The sequence below is a fragment of the Salvia splendens genome, chromosome 20, assembly GCF_004379255.2.
Source record: "Salvia splendens isolate huo1 chromosome 20, SspV2, whole genome shotgun sequence".
NCBI lineage: Eukaryota > Viridiplantae > Streptophyta > Magnoliopsida > Lamiales > Lamiaceae > Salvia > Salvia splendens.
In genome coordinates, this window is record NC_056051.1 from 20,581,226 (window position 1) to 20,598,518 (window position 17,293).

Below are 17,293 nucleotides of genomic sequence, written 5' to 3' on the forward strand. Positions count from 1 at the left end.
CATTTAATAAAAGGTTTAAACCGTGATCAAATGCATAAATTGCTAAAAGGAATGGGACTGAAAACCACATCTTAAAAGATGAGTATAGTGAACCTAACCATACGATTGGAGATCCCATGGGATTGGTTCAATGGGAAAACGAAGCTATACAAATCTAGCTGTAACACTCAGAAGATTTTAATCTTCGCCCATTCTTTAGAAAGCATTGAGTGTTGTAACCTGCACGTGGTAAGAGGTTAAGTCTTTTGACTTTTAATGATTCTTGAAATCTCAAGGAGATGCAGTATGACAGGATACTCATGAAAGAATCACCTATGTAAGTGAGAAGTGGGGCCGCTTCGTGTGTGTGAGTCACTTATGAATTCCAAAGAGGTGTTCCACGGCCGAAACGGACACAAACGTGAGAACTGATGGAGTTGAGACAATATTGTGTTGATGCTATTGACTAGGCATACACCAAGGAGGAATAGTTCAAGGCATCGCGTCCACTAGCCCGCCGGTATATCCGATAGTGTTGACTATGGAAGGTTCAAAACCACAAGTTACCTCTCCAAATACATTATCGTTTCTTGAAAACTGAGCAAAAGAGTCTGCATACATGCATTTGTGTCTAGTGTTGGTTTGAGCTTGCAGCGCTCTAACCAATGTGGGGGATTGTAGGAAAAACGTGTGGTTTTTTGAAAGGGCTAGGCCTTTGGCCTTTCATCTTAAGGTATCCTCCATTTACTTTATGAGGTGCCTTGATGGTGAGACTTTTCACTTGGTCTTTCCTCACCTATAATAGGTGGGTTTGTGGGAGTAGAAAACAGATCAACAACAATCATTCTCTCTTCTCTCTAGCTTTCAAGCATTCTAGTGTGCATCTTAGGAGTATTGCATTGCTTGGTTCTCGCATCCAATTCAAGTTCGTCGGAGCCCACGAGTTTGAGGTGCTTCAACTCGATAGGACGAAGATCGTTTCATCTTTGGGGACATTACGCCAATCCGTGAGCACTAACCGGGGCGTATTTCGTCTTGCGGAGAGAGGGTCACCTCGACTCGACTTGAAGAAGACTATAGTTTGTATCTTGTTCCTTTTTATTTACTTTGTTTTACTTACCTTCCAGTTTTTTGTTCTTTTGTAATAGCAAGAGTTTGTCTGTCTAAAAGGCTTCAATATTTCCAACATCTTGAACATGGATGTGTGATAAATTTTAGTGGGATTTTACAGTGGGTATAGTATGTTGCGTGATCCACGCCACAATAAAGGACTGGCATTTTCGGAGAAAGAGAGAGATGCACATTATTTTCTGATCCACGCCACAATAGAAGTTGCTTAAAGATACTACTCAAATTCAAAATCCTCCATTATTAAATCGACATCTTATATAGAAGATTCTGTTTCTTGAGTTTTTCACTTTGGATGGTTGGAATTTGAATGGTAACCCCTGAGTAAAAATTTCTGTCCCCCCCCACTCTGATATCCAATGACCATAACTCTACTCACCATCTCTCAAATTTGTACCAGGAGAGAAATGAAAGGCTCTTTTACAAGCTTCTGATAGACAATGTCGAGGAGTTGCTTCCCGTAGTCTACACACCAGTCGTAGGTGAGGCTTGCCAGAAGTACGGCAGCATTTTCAGGGGTCCTCAGGGACTCTATATCAGCTTGAAAGAGAAGTAAAGTAGTCCTCACACATGCCCTTAATTTCTAGTCTCATTCTTACATCACTGAAGATTGTTTGATAACTTATGAGTCCCTCGTATCTTTTCCAGGGGAAGGATTCTTGAAGTATTGAGAAACTGGCCTGAAAAGGCTATTCAAGTGATTGTGGTCACAGATGGTGAGCGCATTTTAGGCCTTGGAGACCTTGGCTGTCAGGTTCATATAATTCATTAAATTTGAAATGCATATCTAATTTATCATGGATCACTAATTTCTCACAATAATGTTGCAGGGCATGGGGATTCCTGTGGGGAAACTCTCTCTATATACAGCTCTAGGAGGCGTTCGCCCTTCAGCTGTAAGTTAGATATTACTTGGTTTTTGCTCTCTCCATACAAAGCTTGGTTAGTCTTAATTAAAACTGGTTTTACTGAGTAAGTGAGTTAACTTTGTTTTTAATGCTGCATTGACTACGCAGTCGCAGTCGCCCTTGATCGATTATGCTGTGTTTCATTATTTACTGCCATGGAAAAACTGGCTTCTTTTTATATACAGTTACAAACTTCACTTCTATCTGCACATTTTGAAATTGGGTGAATTGTTGAAAATAACAGAACACTTACCTGAATCTGCAATTTGCCAGTGCCTGCCTATTACAATTGACGTAGGGACGAATAATAAGAAGTTGTTGGACGACGAGTTCTACATTGGCCTTAAGCAGAACAGAGCTACCGGGCAGGTTTCACAATCTGCCCATTTCTTAAAAGCCATTTTTCTCTATACGAGATGCAATCTTTCGCACATTCTGATCTACTTGTAGGAGTATGCTGAGCTTCTCGAAGAGTTCATGACGGCCGTCAAACAAAACTATGGTGAGAAGATCCTAATACAGGTCTGCAGCACCATGAATATTTCAACTATTCTTTAAGAAGGCCAAACATTTCCTTGATTGAATTAACATTTTTATTCTTTTTCCAGTTTGAAGACTTTGCAAATCATAACGCGTTTGATCTTCTTGCCAAGTATCGCACGACCCATCTCGTGTTTAATGATGATATCCAGGTGAACAAACACGAGGGGTGTTTGCTTTGGGTGATAACCTAAATAGATAAGAAATAATATAGGTCAATAATCCATTGCATACTCTGATAGATTAAACAAATTTGAGGTTGCTTGCTTGTGTAATATTTCAAATACTCAATCATAAATAGTGTAAATCTAATATATCATCCCAAGTAAGCTCACGTTATAGATCTGTTCCAAATTCACGAAGACCTAAAATTTTCTCCTCTCGTCATATCAGGGAACTGCTGCTGTGGTACTTGCTGGCGTAGTTTCAGCCTCAAAACTAATGGGAAAAGACTTAGCAGATCATACATTCTTATTCCTTGGGGCAGGAGAGGTCAGGCTCGATCTGATTTTCATACTAGCTTCTTAGAGTAAAAGTTTCTTTTTAGGCAATTTTTTCGCTTGATTCTGCAGCCAATGCTTGAATTTTCTCGTTCCTATAAAAATTCTATGAAGATCAAGATATGGATGTCGAAAAACAGCACATTACCTACCATATTTTAGTTTCTAATTTTCTTGTCTATTGTGGCTAATGGTAGGCTGGAACCGGTATAGCTGAACTTATCGCGCTTGAGATGTCCAAAAGGGTAACTATTCAGTCTCACCATCCTCTCTATAGCTTCCTATGCTTGAGCTTTTAGTCATGCGGTCGTCACTCCTGCTCTTGTAGGCGAAGACTCCAGTCGAGGAGACAAGGAAGAAAATTTGGCTTGTGGACTCTAAGGTACGGGTTTTTTCATCTGTTTTAGGCAGATCATGTGTATATTTGTTCAAATTCTATCAAGATTGTGAACAGCTCTGTCATTATATGACAGGGGTTGATTGTTAGCTCTCGCAAAGAGTCTCTTCAGCATTTCAAACTGCCTTGGGCTCACGAGCATGAACCAGTTCGAGAATTGTTAGATGCAGTTAAGGTGAGAGCTTGTACAATATTATGCGTTTGAATTCTTAAAAGTGAAACAAGAGATGCAATACAAAAAAGTAACTTGAAAACTCTTGATCTTGTTTTTCAATAAAATATGCTCTTTTAAGTGGCAGGAGATAAAGCCCTCAGTACTAATCGGGACTTCTGGTGTTGGAAGGACCTTCACAAAAGAAGTCGTAGAGGCTATGGCAACCAACAATGAGGTTCTCTCTCTCTCCCTCTCTCTCTCTCTCTCCACACACAAACTAATCTAATAACATCATTATGATGCTTTCAGAAACCTCTTATTCTTGCTTTGTCAAATCCAACCTCACAATCGGAATGTACTGCTGAAGAAGCCTACACATGGAGTGAGGTAAATTAATGTATTTATTCTCTCATAGTACAGTTTTGTAGTTTCGTGTTCATGTTCATGTTGATGAAACTAGAGAACTGTCTTAGGGGCGTGCAATATTTGCTAGCGGAAGCCCGTTCCCCCCGGTTGAGTACAACGGGAAAACATACGTGTCGGGCCAGGTTCAGCTCTATACATAAACGTAGCAACATTAATGAAAAATTTAAGATCCATCACTTCATTTCTCTCCTCAATTGTTGCATTTTCTCAGTCAAACAATGCATACATATTCCCCGGATTCGGTTTAGGACTGATAATGTCTGGTACGATCCGTGTGCACGACGATCTGCTTTTAGCAGCATGTAAGTAAAATACTACATAAATCTTGTTTCATCTTCTATTCTTGTACGCCTCATTTGTTGATGTGTCATAACTAACACTTTTGCTCGCAGCAGAAGCATTGGCAGCTCAGGCAACGGAGGAGAACTACGCGAAAGGACTGATATATCCTCCATTTACAGGCATTAGAAAAATCTCAGCTCAAATTGCAGCCACTGTGGCTGCCAAGGCGTATGATCTCGGTAAGGCTGCCTAAACTAGATCTCTACAAAACAAATAAACTGAAACTACTTTTTACAAACAAAGGGAAGACTTTGAGCATGAAATGACTATTTTGCCTTTCCCAGGCCTCGCTACTCGTCTCCCCAGACCCAAGGACCTCATGGAGTTTGCACAGATCTGCATGTACACTCCAACGTACCGCAACTACCGTTGAGTGTAATCGATGATGGTAACAAGAAGAACAAGATAATACCGTGTAGAGAATTCTTGTTGAATAGTGAATAAAGAGAACAAAGATCACCCTATTTGCACCAGTGTAGGAATGAATGGAGGAGGAATGTACGATACTATCTTCTTGGTTTGCCTTAGACAAATTTTATAGCAAAAAACATTCTTTCAATAGATGTAGTTGTGACACGCAAGACCAAATACCAATTAAATCAAACAATAAACCGATGGAAAAATTCTCTTTCGTAGTTTCAACAATAATTCTGAGAAAGACTATCCAAATCTTCAACACCAATCATGCGTGCATCTCTTCTCGCAACGCCAACAAAAATTTGAAGTTCTTGAAATAACATCATACATTCAGTAAGTAGCTGAGAAATCTTAGTATTTAGTAAATGAATAAGATAGTAGATTCTCAAAATATCTGGTAATTCAAGATATGAAGCGGCTTTGTATGACATTCATCCATTGTTCACGATAGAATGTCAATATGTAAAAGATATTTCTATAAGATATCGATTAAAATATCTTCCGTAACCATGAGTCTACTCGGCAATGTAAAAGAATAACTGTTCATTATCTATTATTTTCTATTAATTGAATCAATGAATAATGATAAATGATAAACAAATTTCTTTTTATAAATGTAGGAAATTAAGTGTTATAATGATAAATTAACGTGAGTGATAGCGGAAATCTCTATAAGGAGTCACTGAAGTAGTAGGGGATGTATATCTGATATCTCTAATATGAAAAATGCGACATATTGATTAAGGTTATTTTAGCTGAAAAGCTCATATTCCTTTTTACGAAACCTTTATAGGTTGGCTTTATACGTTAGGTTGACTTTGTTGGTTTTATTTGAAATGAAAGCAGGTTAGAATTGTGGCTTATGGGCCCACATAATTAAATCATTCCATAGGTATTCGTTTTCCATGAATTAAGCAAGTTTTGACAAGTGGGAAATATTTTTATTTTTTGATATTTCAATTTTATTGTGGGCGGGCGAGTATATGTCCTTGGGTTGGGGGATTCTAAAAAGCAGGAATAGAAATTATATTTCATTCTCAATTCTTGACACAAATTTCAATGTTGTTACAGTTATCATACTCTACAATGTTGGTCGTGGCTATTTATATGGCCAGCCAACAAGATTTGTATCAAACACACTAAACACGTGCTAATACTCATAATCGAACTTAAGAGCATCCACAACCGTGCTCTTGCCAGCGGCACGGTTGTGGGCCCGGGCGGTACTATTCATGCCTGCTCTCTGGCAAGAGCACAACACCCACAACTGTGCTCTTCCGCAAGGACGAGCACAATTAATATAAAATTCAATTACACAAAAACATTTCCATAATATTAAAATTCATTTAAAACCCACAATAAATATTACAAATGACAAATAAAATTAAACATTGCATAATTAAAATCCTAAAAATTAAAAATTACATAATTAAAATCCTAAAAATTAAAAATTACATAATTAAAATCCTAAAAATTAAAAATGACACTACTCGTTGCCGAATTTCGCCCACATGTGGTTGATTAGGTCTTCTTGTAGTTGATTGTGGATTCGAGTATCGCGCATTGTGTGTCTTGTCTCGATCCTCTCGCCAACCGTCGTATGCTCGCCTCGGCGTAGGGGAGACCTCGCTGTTGAGCTTCCGGCTTCGTCCTCGTCGTAGAAGCTAGCCGCCCTCGGCCCTTCGTCGGCTATAATCATGTTGTGTAATATAATACACGTGAACATGATGTCGGCGATATTATTCACGTACCACAGCCGAGCCGGGGCCTTCACAATGTTGAATCGAGCTTGAAGGACCCCGAAGGCTCTTTCGACATCTTTCCGCGCTGACTCTTGACGCTGCGCAAAAAGAACCCGTCTCGGGTCGTGCGGGTTGTGGAGCGTCTTCACTAACGTCGACCACCTTGGGTAGATACCATCGGCGAGATAGTAACCCATGCGGTATATATTTCCGTTGATGGTGAAGTCGATCGCCGGTGCTACACCATTCATCACATCATTGAAGAGTGGTGACGAATATAGCACATTCAAGTCGTTGTTGGATCCAGCAACGCGGAAATATGCATGCCAAATCCATAGGCGGTAGTCGGCGACCGCCTCAAGGATAAGCGTTGGGCCGCCGCCTTTGTGACCGCTCAAGTGTTGCCCCCTCCAAGCAGTCGGACAATTCTTCCACCTCCAATGCATGCAGTCAATGCTGCCAAGCATTCCGGGAAAGCCATGGACTGATTCGTGAAGACGAAGCAACCGTTGGCAATCATCAGTGGTGGGTGCTCGAAGGAATTCATCCCCAAAAGCAGAACGAACGCCCTCGCAAAAATTCTTTAAACATAGGATTCCAGTGGACTCACCGATATGCAAATACTCGTCGAACATGTCGGCCGTTTGCCCAGTAGCGAGTTGTCGGATGGCACACGTACACTTCTGCAACGCCGTGATACTTTGCCGGCCGGCTGCATCTACACCTGTTTGAAAGTATTCAACACGTGCGGACAATGTGTTGACAATTCGCATGAACAAGCGCTTTGACATGCGAAAACGGCGCCTGAAGTAATCTGCCGGAAACCGCGGCTGGTCGGCAAAGTAGTCGGCAACGAGCCTTTCGTGGGCTCCCTCCCGGTCACGATGGATGTACCGTCGATTTGATCTGGTTCGTTGAGGAGGAGGAGCAGGGGTATTCGCCGCGACATATGCTTCGTAAGCGGCACGATGTTGTTCGTAGTATTCTTGTTCTTCGCGTTCCGCTTCCGCCATAATATGGGTGAAATCCATTTGAGATTTTGAGTGGGGGATGAATGTGTTGATAGTTTGTATGAGAATTATGAATGAGAGATGAATGAGAGATGATTTGATGTGATAAATGGATGATGAATGTGTGTATTTATAGATGATTTTGAGGAAAAAAAAATAAAAAAAAATAAAAAAAATTCAGAAAAAACGGGAAAAAAACGGCCATATTTTTGGGATTTGGAAAATATTTTTTTTTATTTTTTAGCATTATTTATAATTAAATACCGATTTTTAAAAAAAAAATAAAAAAAAGTTTAAACACAACGGCTATGCCGTTGACGAATGGGAGCGCGCCACGTGTGCGTCCGCTGGCACGGACGTGCTCGATACATCGAGCAGCGCCGTGCCAGCGGCGCGGCTGCAGCGGCGGCGGTCCTGCGCCTTGCCAACGGCGCGGACGGCGGTGGCGTCTTTCGCCACCGCTGCGGATGCTCTAAATCTGGCTATATCCAGAACGGTGAACACACCCGTGTGGATACAATTACTTTCAAGGATTATTCATTCAAATTTTCTTTAAGAATTCAAACATATGTTGTTTCAAAGTTAATGTCTTGCCACATAACTTTGTTTAGCTAGTAGGGGAGTGTCCCAATATGTCAAAGTTAATACTACTTGAATTTGCATCCCGGTAAAGGAACGTCCCTAATAAGGGTTAGTGTATACTATGATTGCGTGCCATCGAGTGGGTTGGCTGGTCAATGTATCCGAGAAAGTGGCCACCTTTCCAACACTGGAAATTCATATAAGACAGATCATAGAAAGAACTTAGATCGCATAGTCGCAAAAGAACTTTGTAAGTTCGGACTTTTTAAAAATGTGTTACTGTGATGATATGATAATATTACTATGATGACATGATAATAATACAAATATGTGTGTATCTTTTGGGGCATGGATTTAGTGAGTACCATGTACTCAGACTCGCATATATATCTACCAAAAGAATAGATTACACATTACATATACTTCAATACTAATATAGCAGTCCATCTTAATCATAATATGTAAAATTGCATTTCAATGTGTTGGGGTATCCCAACTGGAATTGAGTTTTAGCTAACGTTGCATAATTATGTGCGAGTGGTACACAACGAGTAACAATCTTATTTATAATGATTATATAGTGCTGGTATATTAATATTATTCTTCATGCAGTTGTTATTTAGATTAATAAAATAAATATAATTAAAATAATTCAATTACTATAAAATAAAAAAAAATTGAGTTATTACTAATAAATCGGAGCTGCTGAATTCAAAGAAGGAAATGACTAAATCGAAGCTGCTGAATTCATTCATCGGTAACACTCAGTACTCCGTTTTCTGTTTCCTATTGTAAATGTAACCCTGTTTCATAAAATTTAGGTTATTCACGTGAATATTCTATAGCTGAAGGCGCTGCTTTTTTTCGTCGACGACTATGATCGGCGGTTTTGATTGCGGCTGAAAAGGTCAGTGATGATTGTAGCTCAATAGTTGGCCGACGAGCCTTCTATCTTAAAATTCTTTTTCAACGTTATTGACAAGGGTAAAATTAATTTTATGCTTCATTTTCACCCCTCAATGTGGGGATAATTATTCTTTTGTAATGAATCAGCTGACAGAACATCTCAAATGTATAATTTATATCCGTACTGATTTCATTCTTGTATTTTATATGAGGAATTCGTGGTGATTATTGTTTGATTGCTTGTTTGTATGTTGTAGTTTAGAGTGCGTAAGAAACATGTTTATTGTTAAGAGAATATGTTGAATGTGACATGTGAATTTTGTTATATAGATATATCTGGTGTTCTTTTATGCCTGGGTTTATGAGATGAGGTTTGAGTTAGGAGGTTAATAGCTTTAAAGAGAAAATAATTATCTCTAGTAGCGTATGGTAAAAAGTTTGAGAGCTTAATGTGAAGGAATCTTTATGCCGTTACTACTTTTAGATTGGAAGGAAGCTGAACATTTTCGAGGATTAACATATCCGCTGTGGGTTCTTATCGACAACACAGAGGATAGAGACTCAGGAAAAGAGAATCCATCTGTTTCAGGTAAAGAAAACAAGTCACAGTCACATTTATGTGCCATATTATTCAAAAGCTGGTTTTGTGACCACTGATCCACATCATCCATTATACAGAGACTGTTGATGGCTAGTTGTTCGTTTCTCTTCCCTCCGGTAGGTAAGGAATAAAGTTGCAGGCTGTCCTCAACTCTGCTTTCACTTTACACCTTCTGGTGGATTGCTGCAATGATAAGAAGTCATGATAAGGATTCCAAGCTGCTTATCTGGAAGTATTACACTCACTTTTTAATCATTGGTTAAGATTTTTCCTTCTTTGTTCTCCTATGGTCAAAGTCGTCACTGTTTCTGGGATTCGTCAACCCTCAATCTAGTTTATTTCTTCATGGGACCTCACTAATATCATATAGTTTTATCCATACAAATCTGAAAATAAGTTATTCTTTTGTTTTGTTTTTTATTCAACTTGTTGCTTGGAAATGACATCTAGTGTATTTCATGTATCTAGTTGTTGTGCTGAGTAGTTTCTGAAAAAACTATGCTACCATAGCCAAATGCAGAATCTTTTTCGGTGGGTCTGATGGCACAGATAAACCTGGACTATATCCAAATACTAGTTTTATGCCTAAGTTTTGTTTGTTTATGTTAATCGAGTCACAAGGATATCTGCTGCTGAAATTGGTTTGAAAGATCAGCTATACTTTTATGAGTCATAATTCTCAATGCACAACAGTAGACATGTATTGATGCATCATGTTTAGCCGTTTAGGGTAGACAAGACTTCAAGTGTCTTGTCCTAACACGGTTACATATATATGAGAGATGTGCCAAGAGCACAGGTAACATGTTCAAATGTCTTCCTTATTTAAATCATCATCTGCTCAAATCAATATTTCATTAGTATCACACTGAAATAGACATCGACTGTATGACTGCAAGTATACTAAAATATCAGCCTTCTTTAGCCGCGGAAAAGCGGGGGGATTTGTGATATTTCCATTTATCACTTGGAGGTCTCTCCAAGAATATCATACTATGCTAGCAAAGTTACAGATAGTTATATTAACTAGTGGGTACCCAAATTATTAAGAAGTGGCAAGTCAGTAAAGTATTTTGAGGATAAGAACATCTTGTACCATGGTGCATGAATATGGAAATTCGAGTAAATGACTCACTTATAGTATCTTGCATGTACCCTACCCACAGGGGAGCATCCATGGTTATTAGATGATTGGCCTCTTTCCTTTACACCCCACCTCCACCACATCCCTCCCACCCATGAGGGGACATCCATGATTAGGTGATTGGTCAGTAATAAAAAATAATCTAGCATTTAATTCCAATAATAGTATACTGGTTAACTATTTGGTATTGGCTTGGCAACCACAAGTCACTATATTTTTTGTGAAGTTTGGAAGATCGTATGTTTTCACTTTACTCTAATCGGGTAGAAGAGGAATAAATGTATCTCTATTTCTACCCAAATAAGTATCAATTTCTTTTATTGTATATAAGAGGACTTTGTGCGATAAAGAAATGAGTAAGAGCTGCGATGTAAAACACTATACCGTTCTGTGCGTGACATTCACGTATAGGTTTTTTATTAAACCACCCTTTTCAATCCAGTTAGTTTTAACTTAAATTTTTTTAAAGCATTTTGTGCTCTTAATCTCTCTGTGTGTGTTTGTGTATCATACTATCCTTGGATCTTTATAAGTCCAAGTTTTAGAGAAGCATGACATATTTACATGTGGTGAGATCGTGAAAACTCTCACAGCTGCAATAGATTCTTGTATGTGCATGTGTGTTTTGTTCCTATACAAGATTACATACGAAAACTAGACGTGGCACTGGGGACAGTCCTTGAATCTTTTTCCCCCAGTTATGCTTAGAATATTTATCCTATATATAACTGTATGCCATTGTACCTCTTTTCCTATTATAAACCAAACACTTCAACCATTTTCCTCTTTCACTTTCTTTCTTCTTATTCTATACAATGGAACGCCAAGCTGCCTATTTGAGGAATGCTTTATTTGATCAGGTACATGTCTCCCTTACCATAGCAACAATTGCAATATTTAAATCTGTCATTTTTTAAAATTTGTCAAAAAGTAGCCCCATAAGATTTATTTTTTCTCAGTTTATTCTTAAATGATAGTCTTTGTGAGAAATGATTTTTAATTGATCTATAATATTCTTCCCAGTTTTGACTCTAGCATTATGGCATCATTTAATTTTTCTTTAGACATTCTTCTCATAATTAAGATCTGTCTTGCCTTCTGAACCTAGTGGTGCTTCTTTCTCAGGGATATCTTGATGAACAGTTCCTTCAACTGGAAGATTTGCAAGATGAAACCAACCCTCACTTTGTTGAAGAAGTGGTCAAGCTATTCTACACTGACTCGGTCCGACTAATACAAAGCATTGAACTGACACTGTGAGTTACAGGAACTATAATTACCTTACAATAAAACGATGACTCTCACTGGTTCTTGTTTTTCAAATTTTCAACTTAATTTTATTTGATCCAGAAAAAACACCCCTCGGGACTTCGAGAAACTGGATAAGATCATGCATCAGTTCAAGGGTAGCAGCACTAGGTACATATGTAACATATAATATCCCACCAACTTCTGGAAAATAGATTGAATGCAGACTAGCACAGTGCAATATTTAGCCCTGAACAAAATTCTCAAGGATAAATGGATAATAATTGCCTCTCTTTTTTTTTTACTTCATTGCTTTTTATTTGATAATCTCAACCTTGTATCCGCAGCATTGGCGCCAAAAAGGTCAAGAAGGAATGCACACAATTTCAAGAATACTGCAATGTTGGCAACGTGGAAGGGTATTTTTGCTTCCCTTATCCCATATTTTCATGCATTGAATTTTCTTTTGAGTTAAAATGTAGTTTTATGTCCATCTTCTACAATATTTACGCGATTTTGGCACTATCATTTTGCCCGTAAATAACCTTTTTCGTTTAGAATTATAAATTTTTACGGTTTGTTCATTGCAGGTGCATTAGGGAATTCCAAGAGGTAAAACAAGAGCATGCAGCCCTCAAGAGGAAGCTTGAGCATTATTTTCAGGTCTTTCACGTTGTGCATGTGTGTATACATTTCTCTTTATTGGAATGATAGGTGATTTTTGATTCACAAGTTAATTGTTTTTTTTAATTTTGTATTTTCAGCTTGCAAGAGAAGCTCGTTAAGTCGCTTACATAACGATTATAGTGATGCCAAATAGCTACCTACTGTAACCTTTTTATAGAATGAAATAAACTTCGAAATGTATGTAAACAAGTGATCAGTTCTACATATCTCATTTGTTGATTTATTTCATCGCTAAATATCACACCATGGACTGTCTGACTAATGGAAAACACAAACTTATTTCATGCCATCAAACAAGTTGAAATTCGACAAATAACGAATCTAATTCGTGAATACATCCGCTGTTTCATGATATCCAGTGTTGTGTTTTCACATCGGTGATAAACCAGGCTCAGATATGCATCAGTGTGATAGATTTGGCCCATTCCCTCTGAAGAATGTAGGCTAAGAGTAGTTTTTTGAAGCAAAAGAGAGGGAGACTAAAATCTGGCAGAATTATGAAAGACTGCTGAACATTATCAAAGGGTAATTTAAGGCAATGAACTGCAAAACCTAGTTGAGATGATAATCAACACCTGCCGTTCATTGTGCACAAAATGACACTTCTCCTCGACCTTCCATTTACCTGCAATGCCACCACATACAAGCATATGTATAACTTCATTTTTATCTAGATAATAATAGATGTGACATATTGCTCACCCATCCGAGGGTTTATTATTCAAATTTCCAAGGCGTAAGCTGAATAAATGCAGTCGACAAGCATAACTTATATCCTCCTTCTCTAGCACAAGAAAACAGAGTACAACAACACAATTTAACAAGGCATCTCGATGAGTTGAAGGCCACCAGGAAAGCACCATCAATTCCTTCCCTCGCAAATGTGTTTTCCAAATATATCAGAGACAGAATGGTGCTGGAGGAGTGTTCTTCCTGTACTCACCTTGCCAGACTTATTTACAATAAGCAATCAGAAGAGTCCAGCCCTGTAGGGGAGATTGTGTTAATGAAGTTTAAGGTGCATAACAAATGAAATAATCAAATGCCAATTATCTTCACATAACACAGTGCTCACAATTATAGTAAAATATGCAATCAGCTTTGCGATGGAACTGATTGTAAATGAGCTTCAGCAGAAATAACAAAAGACCAGTTATTTGTTAATCTAAATCTTGATACTTGTAAATTGTACCTAGTGCCAGGTAATATCCTTAAAATTAAGATATGCTGACAGCATCAACGTCTGAGAGTAACTCGTGCTTGGCCCAGAGAGGGGGATAACTCGTGCTTTTACACGATAGTTGTTTCAGATTTCAGAGCATCTGTAACATCATTCAAGCATCACCACTGTCCGGTAATGCCTTCTTGATTTCCTGTCATACAAATCTGAAGTCTACATTGGAGATAGAATAGGTGATGGAAGCTCGACAGCAAGTTGGTTTGGGAAATGTAGGTGGACATCTGCAGAGACATGGTCACGTAATAAGTGATTTTTTATGAGTAAGTCCCGAGAGTTGGTGTGCTTTCTGTGTTTGTCAATTAATGTCGTGATAACATCTCATATATACAACAAGATGAAAATTTTACCAAGAGACAAATCTATATCCACGCCATTATCCATTGCCATATCATCATATAGCATGTCAAGAGCCCGGTGAATATCTTCTGCATCTTCAATTAAAAAGTCTCCAGCGTGGAACTCACGAAGGTGGCCGTCCGTCTCAATCCAACTACATCCTGGAGTTTTAGTAACACCCTTCTGTTTCATTAGTGTTCTCATCCTAGCACAATCCTCCCACCTCCTCACATCAGCATAAATTTTAGATGAGATTATATAGTTTCCAGAGTTTGAGGGCTCCATTTCCAGGAGAAGCTGACTAACCCTCTCCCCAATATCGACGTTCTTCAGTTTCTGGCAGGCAACGAGCAACGCCCCCAATAGAATCTCATCGGGTTTTTGAGGCATCTTCTGAATGAAGTCCCAAGCTTCATACACCCGTCCAGCACGAGAAAGAAGATCAACCATACAAGAATAGTGCTCAACTTTCGGAGTCAGCTTGAAGAAGGAGCTCATCAAATCAAATAATCGACGCCCTTCATCCACCAAACCAGCATGAACACAAGCAGAAAGCACCCCTATAAACGTGATGTCGTCTGGGCATAAGCCTTTTTCCTCTAACATGCGCTGAAACAGGGTGAGTGCATCCTCCGCTCTCCCATTAAATGCATGTGCAGATATCATCGTGTTCCAAGAAACCTCGTTTCTCACAGGCATGTCTTCAAAAACCCTTGATGCATATTCCAGATTACCACATTTCGCGTACATGTCAACCAGAGCTGTTCCAACATAAATATTATGATGAAATCCTCTCTCGGAAGCATATTTATCAATCCAGATCCCCAAATCAAGAGCACCAATTGAAGCACAAGCAGAGAGAACTGCTATCAGTGTAATCTCATTAGGCTCTGGCCCAGTTTCCTTCATGGCATTAAACAGTGAGAGAGTTTCATCTGACTGTCCATTCTGTGCATATCTACTCACATGAAATCAACAATCACTACAGATGAAAACAAAGCAACACACACACACACACAAAGACGAAGATTACCATCGTGGCAGGATGCAACAAGATACAGTAAAAACCTCATATGCAAATAGTTTATATATGAACAAACTCCATATAGTAATAAAATTTATGGTTGGGACTAATTATATTAACAAATAAACTCCATGTTGTAACAAGTCATGTTTTTTTCTATGCTATCTTAATTCTTAAGGATTTATGCCTCCTTATAAAAATGATGACATTCTTTCTCTCTCTCTCTGGACACACCCGAACACGCATTATATTACAGAAGTACAAAAGAGTGAATTATTTGAAAATGTACAAAATATAGCATATAACCACTTTTCTAGTTCATTATACACAATCGTTACATCATTACATGCATGCATTAATGTACTATCAAAGTGCATAAATTTGTAATTAAGCAGGTAATTTATATGAAGTTTTTTCTGTATTAGAACAAAAACCAAGAAATGAGACTGCAAACAAAGCTACACTAACCCAGTAATCATGGAGTTCCAAATGACTATTTCTTTCTTCTTCATGCCATCAAAAACCCTTCTCGCAGACGTCAATTCCCCACACTTCCCATACATATTAATCAAAGCAGACCCAATGTAAGAATTCAGCTCCATCCCTTTCCTCACCACATGCTCCTCCACCAACCCCCCCAATCCCAAATCCCCCAAATCTCCACACGCAGCAAGCACGCTAACAAGCGTCATCTCATCCGGCTCCACTCCCTGCTCCCGCATCTCCCCAAACACCTCCACCGCCTCTCCAGCACAGCCCAGCCTCGAATACCCCGATATTATCGAGTTCCACGACACCAAATCCCTCTCAGCCATTTCATCAAACACCCTCCTCGCAAACCCCACCTCTCTACACCTCGCATACATCGTGATCAGCGAATTCGCCACGTGAAAATCCACCAGCAGACCGCATTTCCAAACCTCACAATGAACCGATTTCCCAACCCCCAACGCCTCCAGGCTCCCGCACGACATAGAAACGAAAGGGTACGTGAAATTGTCTGGCCTCACGCCTAGATTCTTCATTCTGGCGAACAAATCCAGCGCGGAATCGAATTTCTCCCATGACGTGGCGAGACCCCTGATCATGACATTGAAAGCGTAGCTGTTGGGTGGGGTTTGGGGGAAGAGGAGGGTGGAGTAGGCAAAGTGTTTGAGCTCGATGATTTTGGAGAGCAAGTAATTGGGCATAGGCATCGGAATTGAGTGAATCAGGATTTGCGTGTGGATTTGCTGCACTAATCTGGTCGATTTGCTCTGCTTCAAGAGAAGCAAGAGGTGATTGATCAGTGCTTTTTCTGGTCGCTTCGAGCTTCTGTTTGGCGCCAAGAAATTGCAGGAGACTCTAGTTCGAAAAATCATTTTCTCATCAAAAGTAAAAAAACGCTCCCTTTTTGCATAAATAAATCTCTTAAAATTGTAGTACTATGAATTTTGACACATTTCTCAATTTTTTTTCCATGAGGTTTAATTTGGGTGAAATTATGTATGACGTGACATTTGAAATATTTTACGAGGATCAAAATCGCCCCTTAGTTTTATCATTTGTGTTAATAGTTATCAATTTGAAACGCGTTTGCACCAAATCAATTATATATTACAAATAAGAAATCAAAATATTTTACAATGGAAAAATTATCAAGATTAATGATTTTACTACTAATTTTAAAGTTGCAGGACAAACAGATATTTAGCTAAATGCATGATTTTTGCAGCAATTTACCCATACTTTTTAAATAAAAACCTCATTTCCAATTGAAGTTAGATGGAAGTAGATAAGATGATTGGAATTACATTTTCTGAATTTTTACTTGATAGTACTTTGACAAGGGTTGAAAGTGTGAATCGTAAATGATAGTGAAGTTGGATTTTATGAATTATAGATTTACAATTTAGCAACAACTAAGACAGCATACATACCCTGTTGTGCTTTTTGCCACACCAGGAATCCAGATTCATAAACAAAATTAGTTCTCAAGGCCA

General features: G+C 38.7%; 3 protein-coding genes across 8 annotated transcripts; 2 read left to right on the top strand and 1 right to left on the bottom strand.

Moving 5' to 3' along the window:
* Window positions 1-1,284: 1,284 nt before the first annotated feature.
* On the top strand, window positions 1,285-4,883 carry LOC121782096 (NADP-dependent malic enzyme-like). 3 transcript variants are annotated; one of them, XM_042179804.1, is made up of 17 exons: window positions 1,285-1,420; window positions 1,508-1,659; window positions 1,756-1,861; window positions 1,938-2,003; window positions 2,289-2,384; window positions 2,466-2,537; window positions 2,624-2,707; window positions 2,949-3,047; window positions 3,253-3,300; window positions 3,384-3,437; window positions 3,529-3,627; window positions 3,746-3,841; window positions 3,916-3,993; window positions 4,080-4,154; window positions 4,244-4,334; window positions 4,425-4,553; window positions 4,659-4,883. In XM_042179804.1, exons 1-17 carry the CDS (start codon window positions 1,418-1,420, stop codon window positions 4,745-4,747), a joined length of 1,437 nt encoding a protein of 478 aa, XP_042035738.1. In that variant the 5' UTR covers window positions 1,285-1,417; the 3' UTR covers window positions 4,748-4,883. The 3 variants fall into 3 exon arrangements, with proteins under 3 accessions (XP_042035738.1, XP_042035739.1, XP_042035741.1); XM_042179805.1 differs by having other exon boundaries at window positions 3,752-3,841; XM_042179807.1 differs by lacking the exons at window positions 4,244-4,334; window positions 4,425-4,553; window positions 4,659-4,883 and having other exon boundaries at window positions 4,080-4,205.
* Window positions 4,884-8,822: 3,939 nt separating this feature from the next.
* On the top strand, window positions 8,823-12,934 carry LOC121782123 (histidine-containing phosphotransfer protein 4-like). Of its 3 annotated transcripts, none has more exons than XM_042179848.1 (9): window positions 8,823-8,882; window positions 8,971-9,032; window positions 9,516-9,620; window positions 9,753-11,636; window positions 11,902-12,032; window positions 12,127-12,195; window positions 12,372-12,443; window positions 12,615-12,705; window positions 12,789-12,934. In XM_042179848.1, the coding sequence occupies exons 4-9, from the start codon at window positions 11,592-11,594 to the stop codon at window positions 12,807-12,809; spliced, it is 429 nt and encodes a 142-aa protein (XP_042035782.1). In that variant the 5' UTR covers window positions 8,823-8,882; window positions 8,971-9,032; window positions 9,516-9,620; window positions 9,753-11,591; the 3' UTR covers window positions 12,810-12,934. The 3 variants fall into 3 exon arrangements, with proteins under 3 accessions (XP_042035782.1, XP_042035781.1, XP_042035783.1); XM_042179847.1 differs by having other exon boundaries at window positions 8,830-8,882; window positions 8,947-9,032; XM_042179849.1 differs by having other exon boundaries at window positions 8,830-8,882; window positions 8,947-9,032; window positions 12,615-12,687.
* A 61-nt stretch (window positions 12,935-12,995) lies between these two features.
* LOC121782088 (pentatricopeptide repeat-containing protein At2g34400-like) lies at window positions 12,996-16,672 on the bottom strand. Of its 2 annotated transcripts, none has more exons than XM_042179796.1 (5): window positions 15,780-16,672; window positions 14,299-15,245; window positions 13,904-14,172; window positions 13,414-13,697; window positions 12,996-13,336 (listed from the first exon to the last, which is right to left on the bottom strand). In XM_042179796.1, the coding sequence occupies exons 1-3, from the start codon at window positions 16,670-16,672 to the stop codon at window positions 14,105-14,107; spliced, it is 1,908 nt and encodes a 635-aa protein (XP_042035730.1). In that variant the 3' UTR covers window positions 12,996-13,336; window positions 13,414-13,697; window positions 13,904-14,104. The 2 variants fall into 2 exon arrangements, with proteins under 2 accessions (XP_042035730.1, XP_042035731.1); XM_042179797.1 differs by having other exon boundaries at window positions 13,787-14,172.
* Between the last annotated feature and the right edge of the window lie 621 nt (window positions 16,673-17,293).

Excerpts from the sequence above, each read along its gene's own strand:
- LOC121782096 (XM_042179804.1), top strand. Across the intron at positions 2,708-2,948 it reads TGTTTAATGATGATATCCAG|GGAACTGCTGCTGTGGTACT; the intron begins GTGAACAAACAC and ends TCGTCATATCAG. Across the intron at positions 3,842-3,915 it reads CTATGGCAACCAACAATGAG|AAACCTCTTATTCTTGCTTT; the intron begins GTTCTCTCTCTC and ends TGATGCTTTCAG.
- LOC121782123 (XM_042179848.1), top strand. The coding sequence starts at position 11,592 with ATGGAACGCCAAGCTGCCTATTTGAGGAATGCTTTATTTGATCAG. Across the intron at positions 12,033-12,126 it reads CAAAGCATTGAACTGACACT|AAAAAACACCCCTCGGGACT; the intron begins GTGAGTTACAGG and ends TATTTGATCCAG. Across the intron at positions 12,196-12,371 it reads TTCAAGGGTAGCAGCACTAG|CATTGGCGCCAAAAAGGTCA; the intron begins GTACATATGTAA and ends TTGTATCCGCAG.
- LOC121782088 (XM_042179796.1), bottom strand. The coding sequence starts at position 16,672 with ATGATTTTTCGAACTAGAGTCTCCTGCAATTTCTTGGCGCCAAACAGA. Across the intron at positions 15,246-15,779 it reads TGGAACTCCATGATTACTGG|ATATGCACAGAATGGACAGT; the intron begins GTTAGTGTAGCT and ends TCATGTGAGTAG. Across the intron at positions 14,173-14,298 it reads GGATATAGATTTGTCTCTTG|ATGTCCACCTACATTTCCCA; the intron begins GTAAAATTTTCA and ends ATGTCTCTGCAG.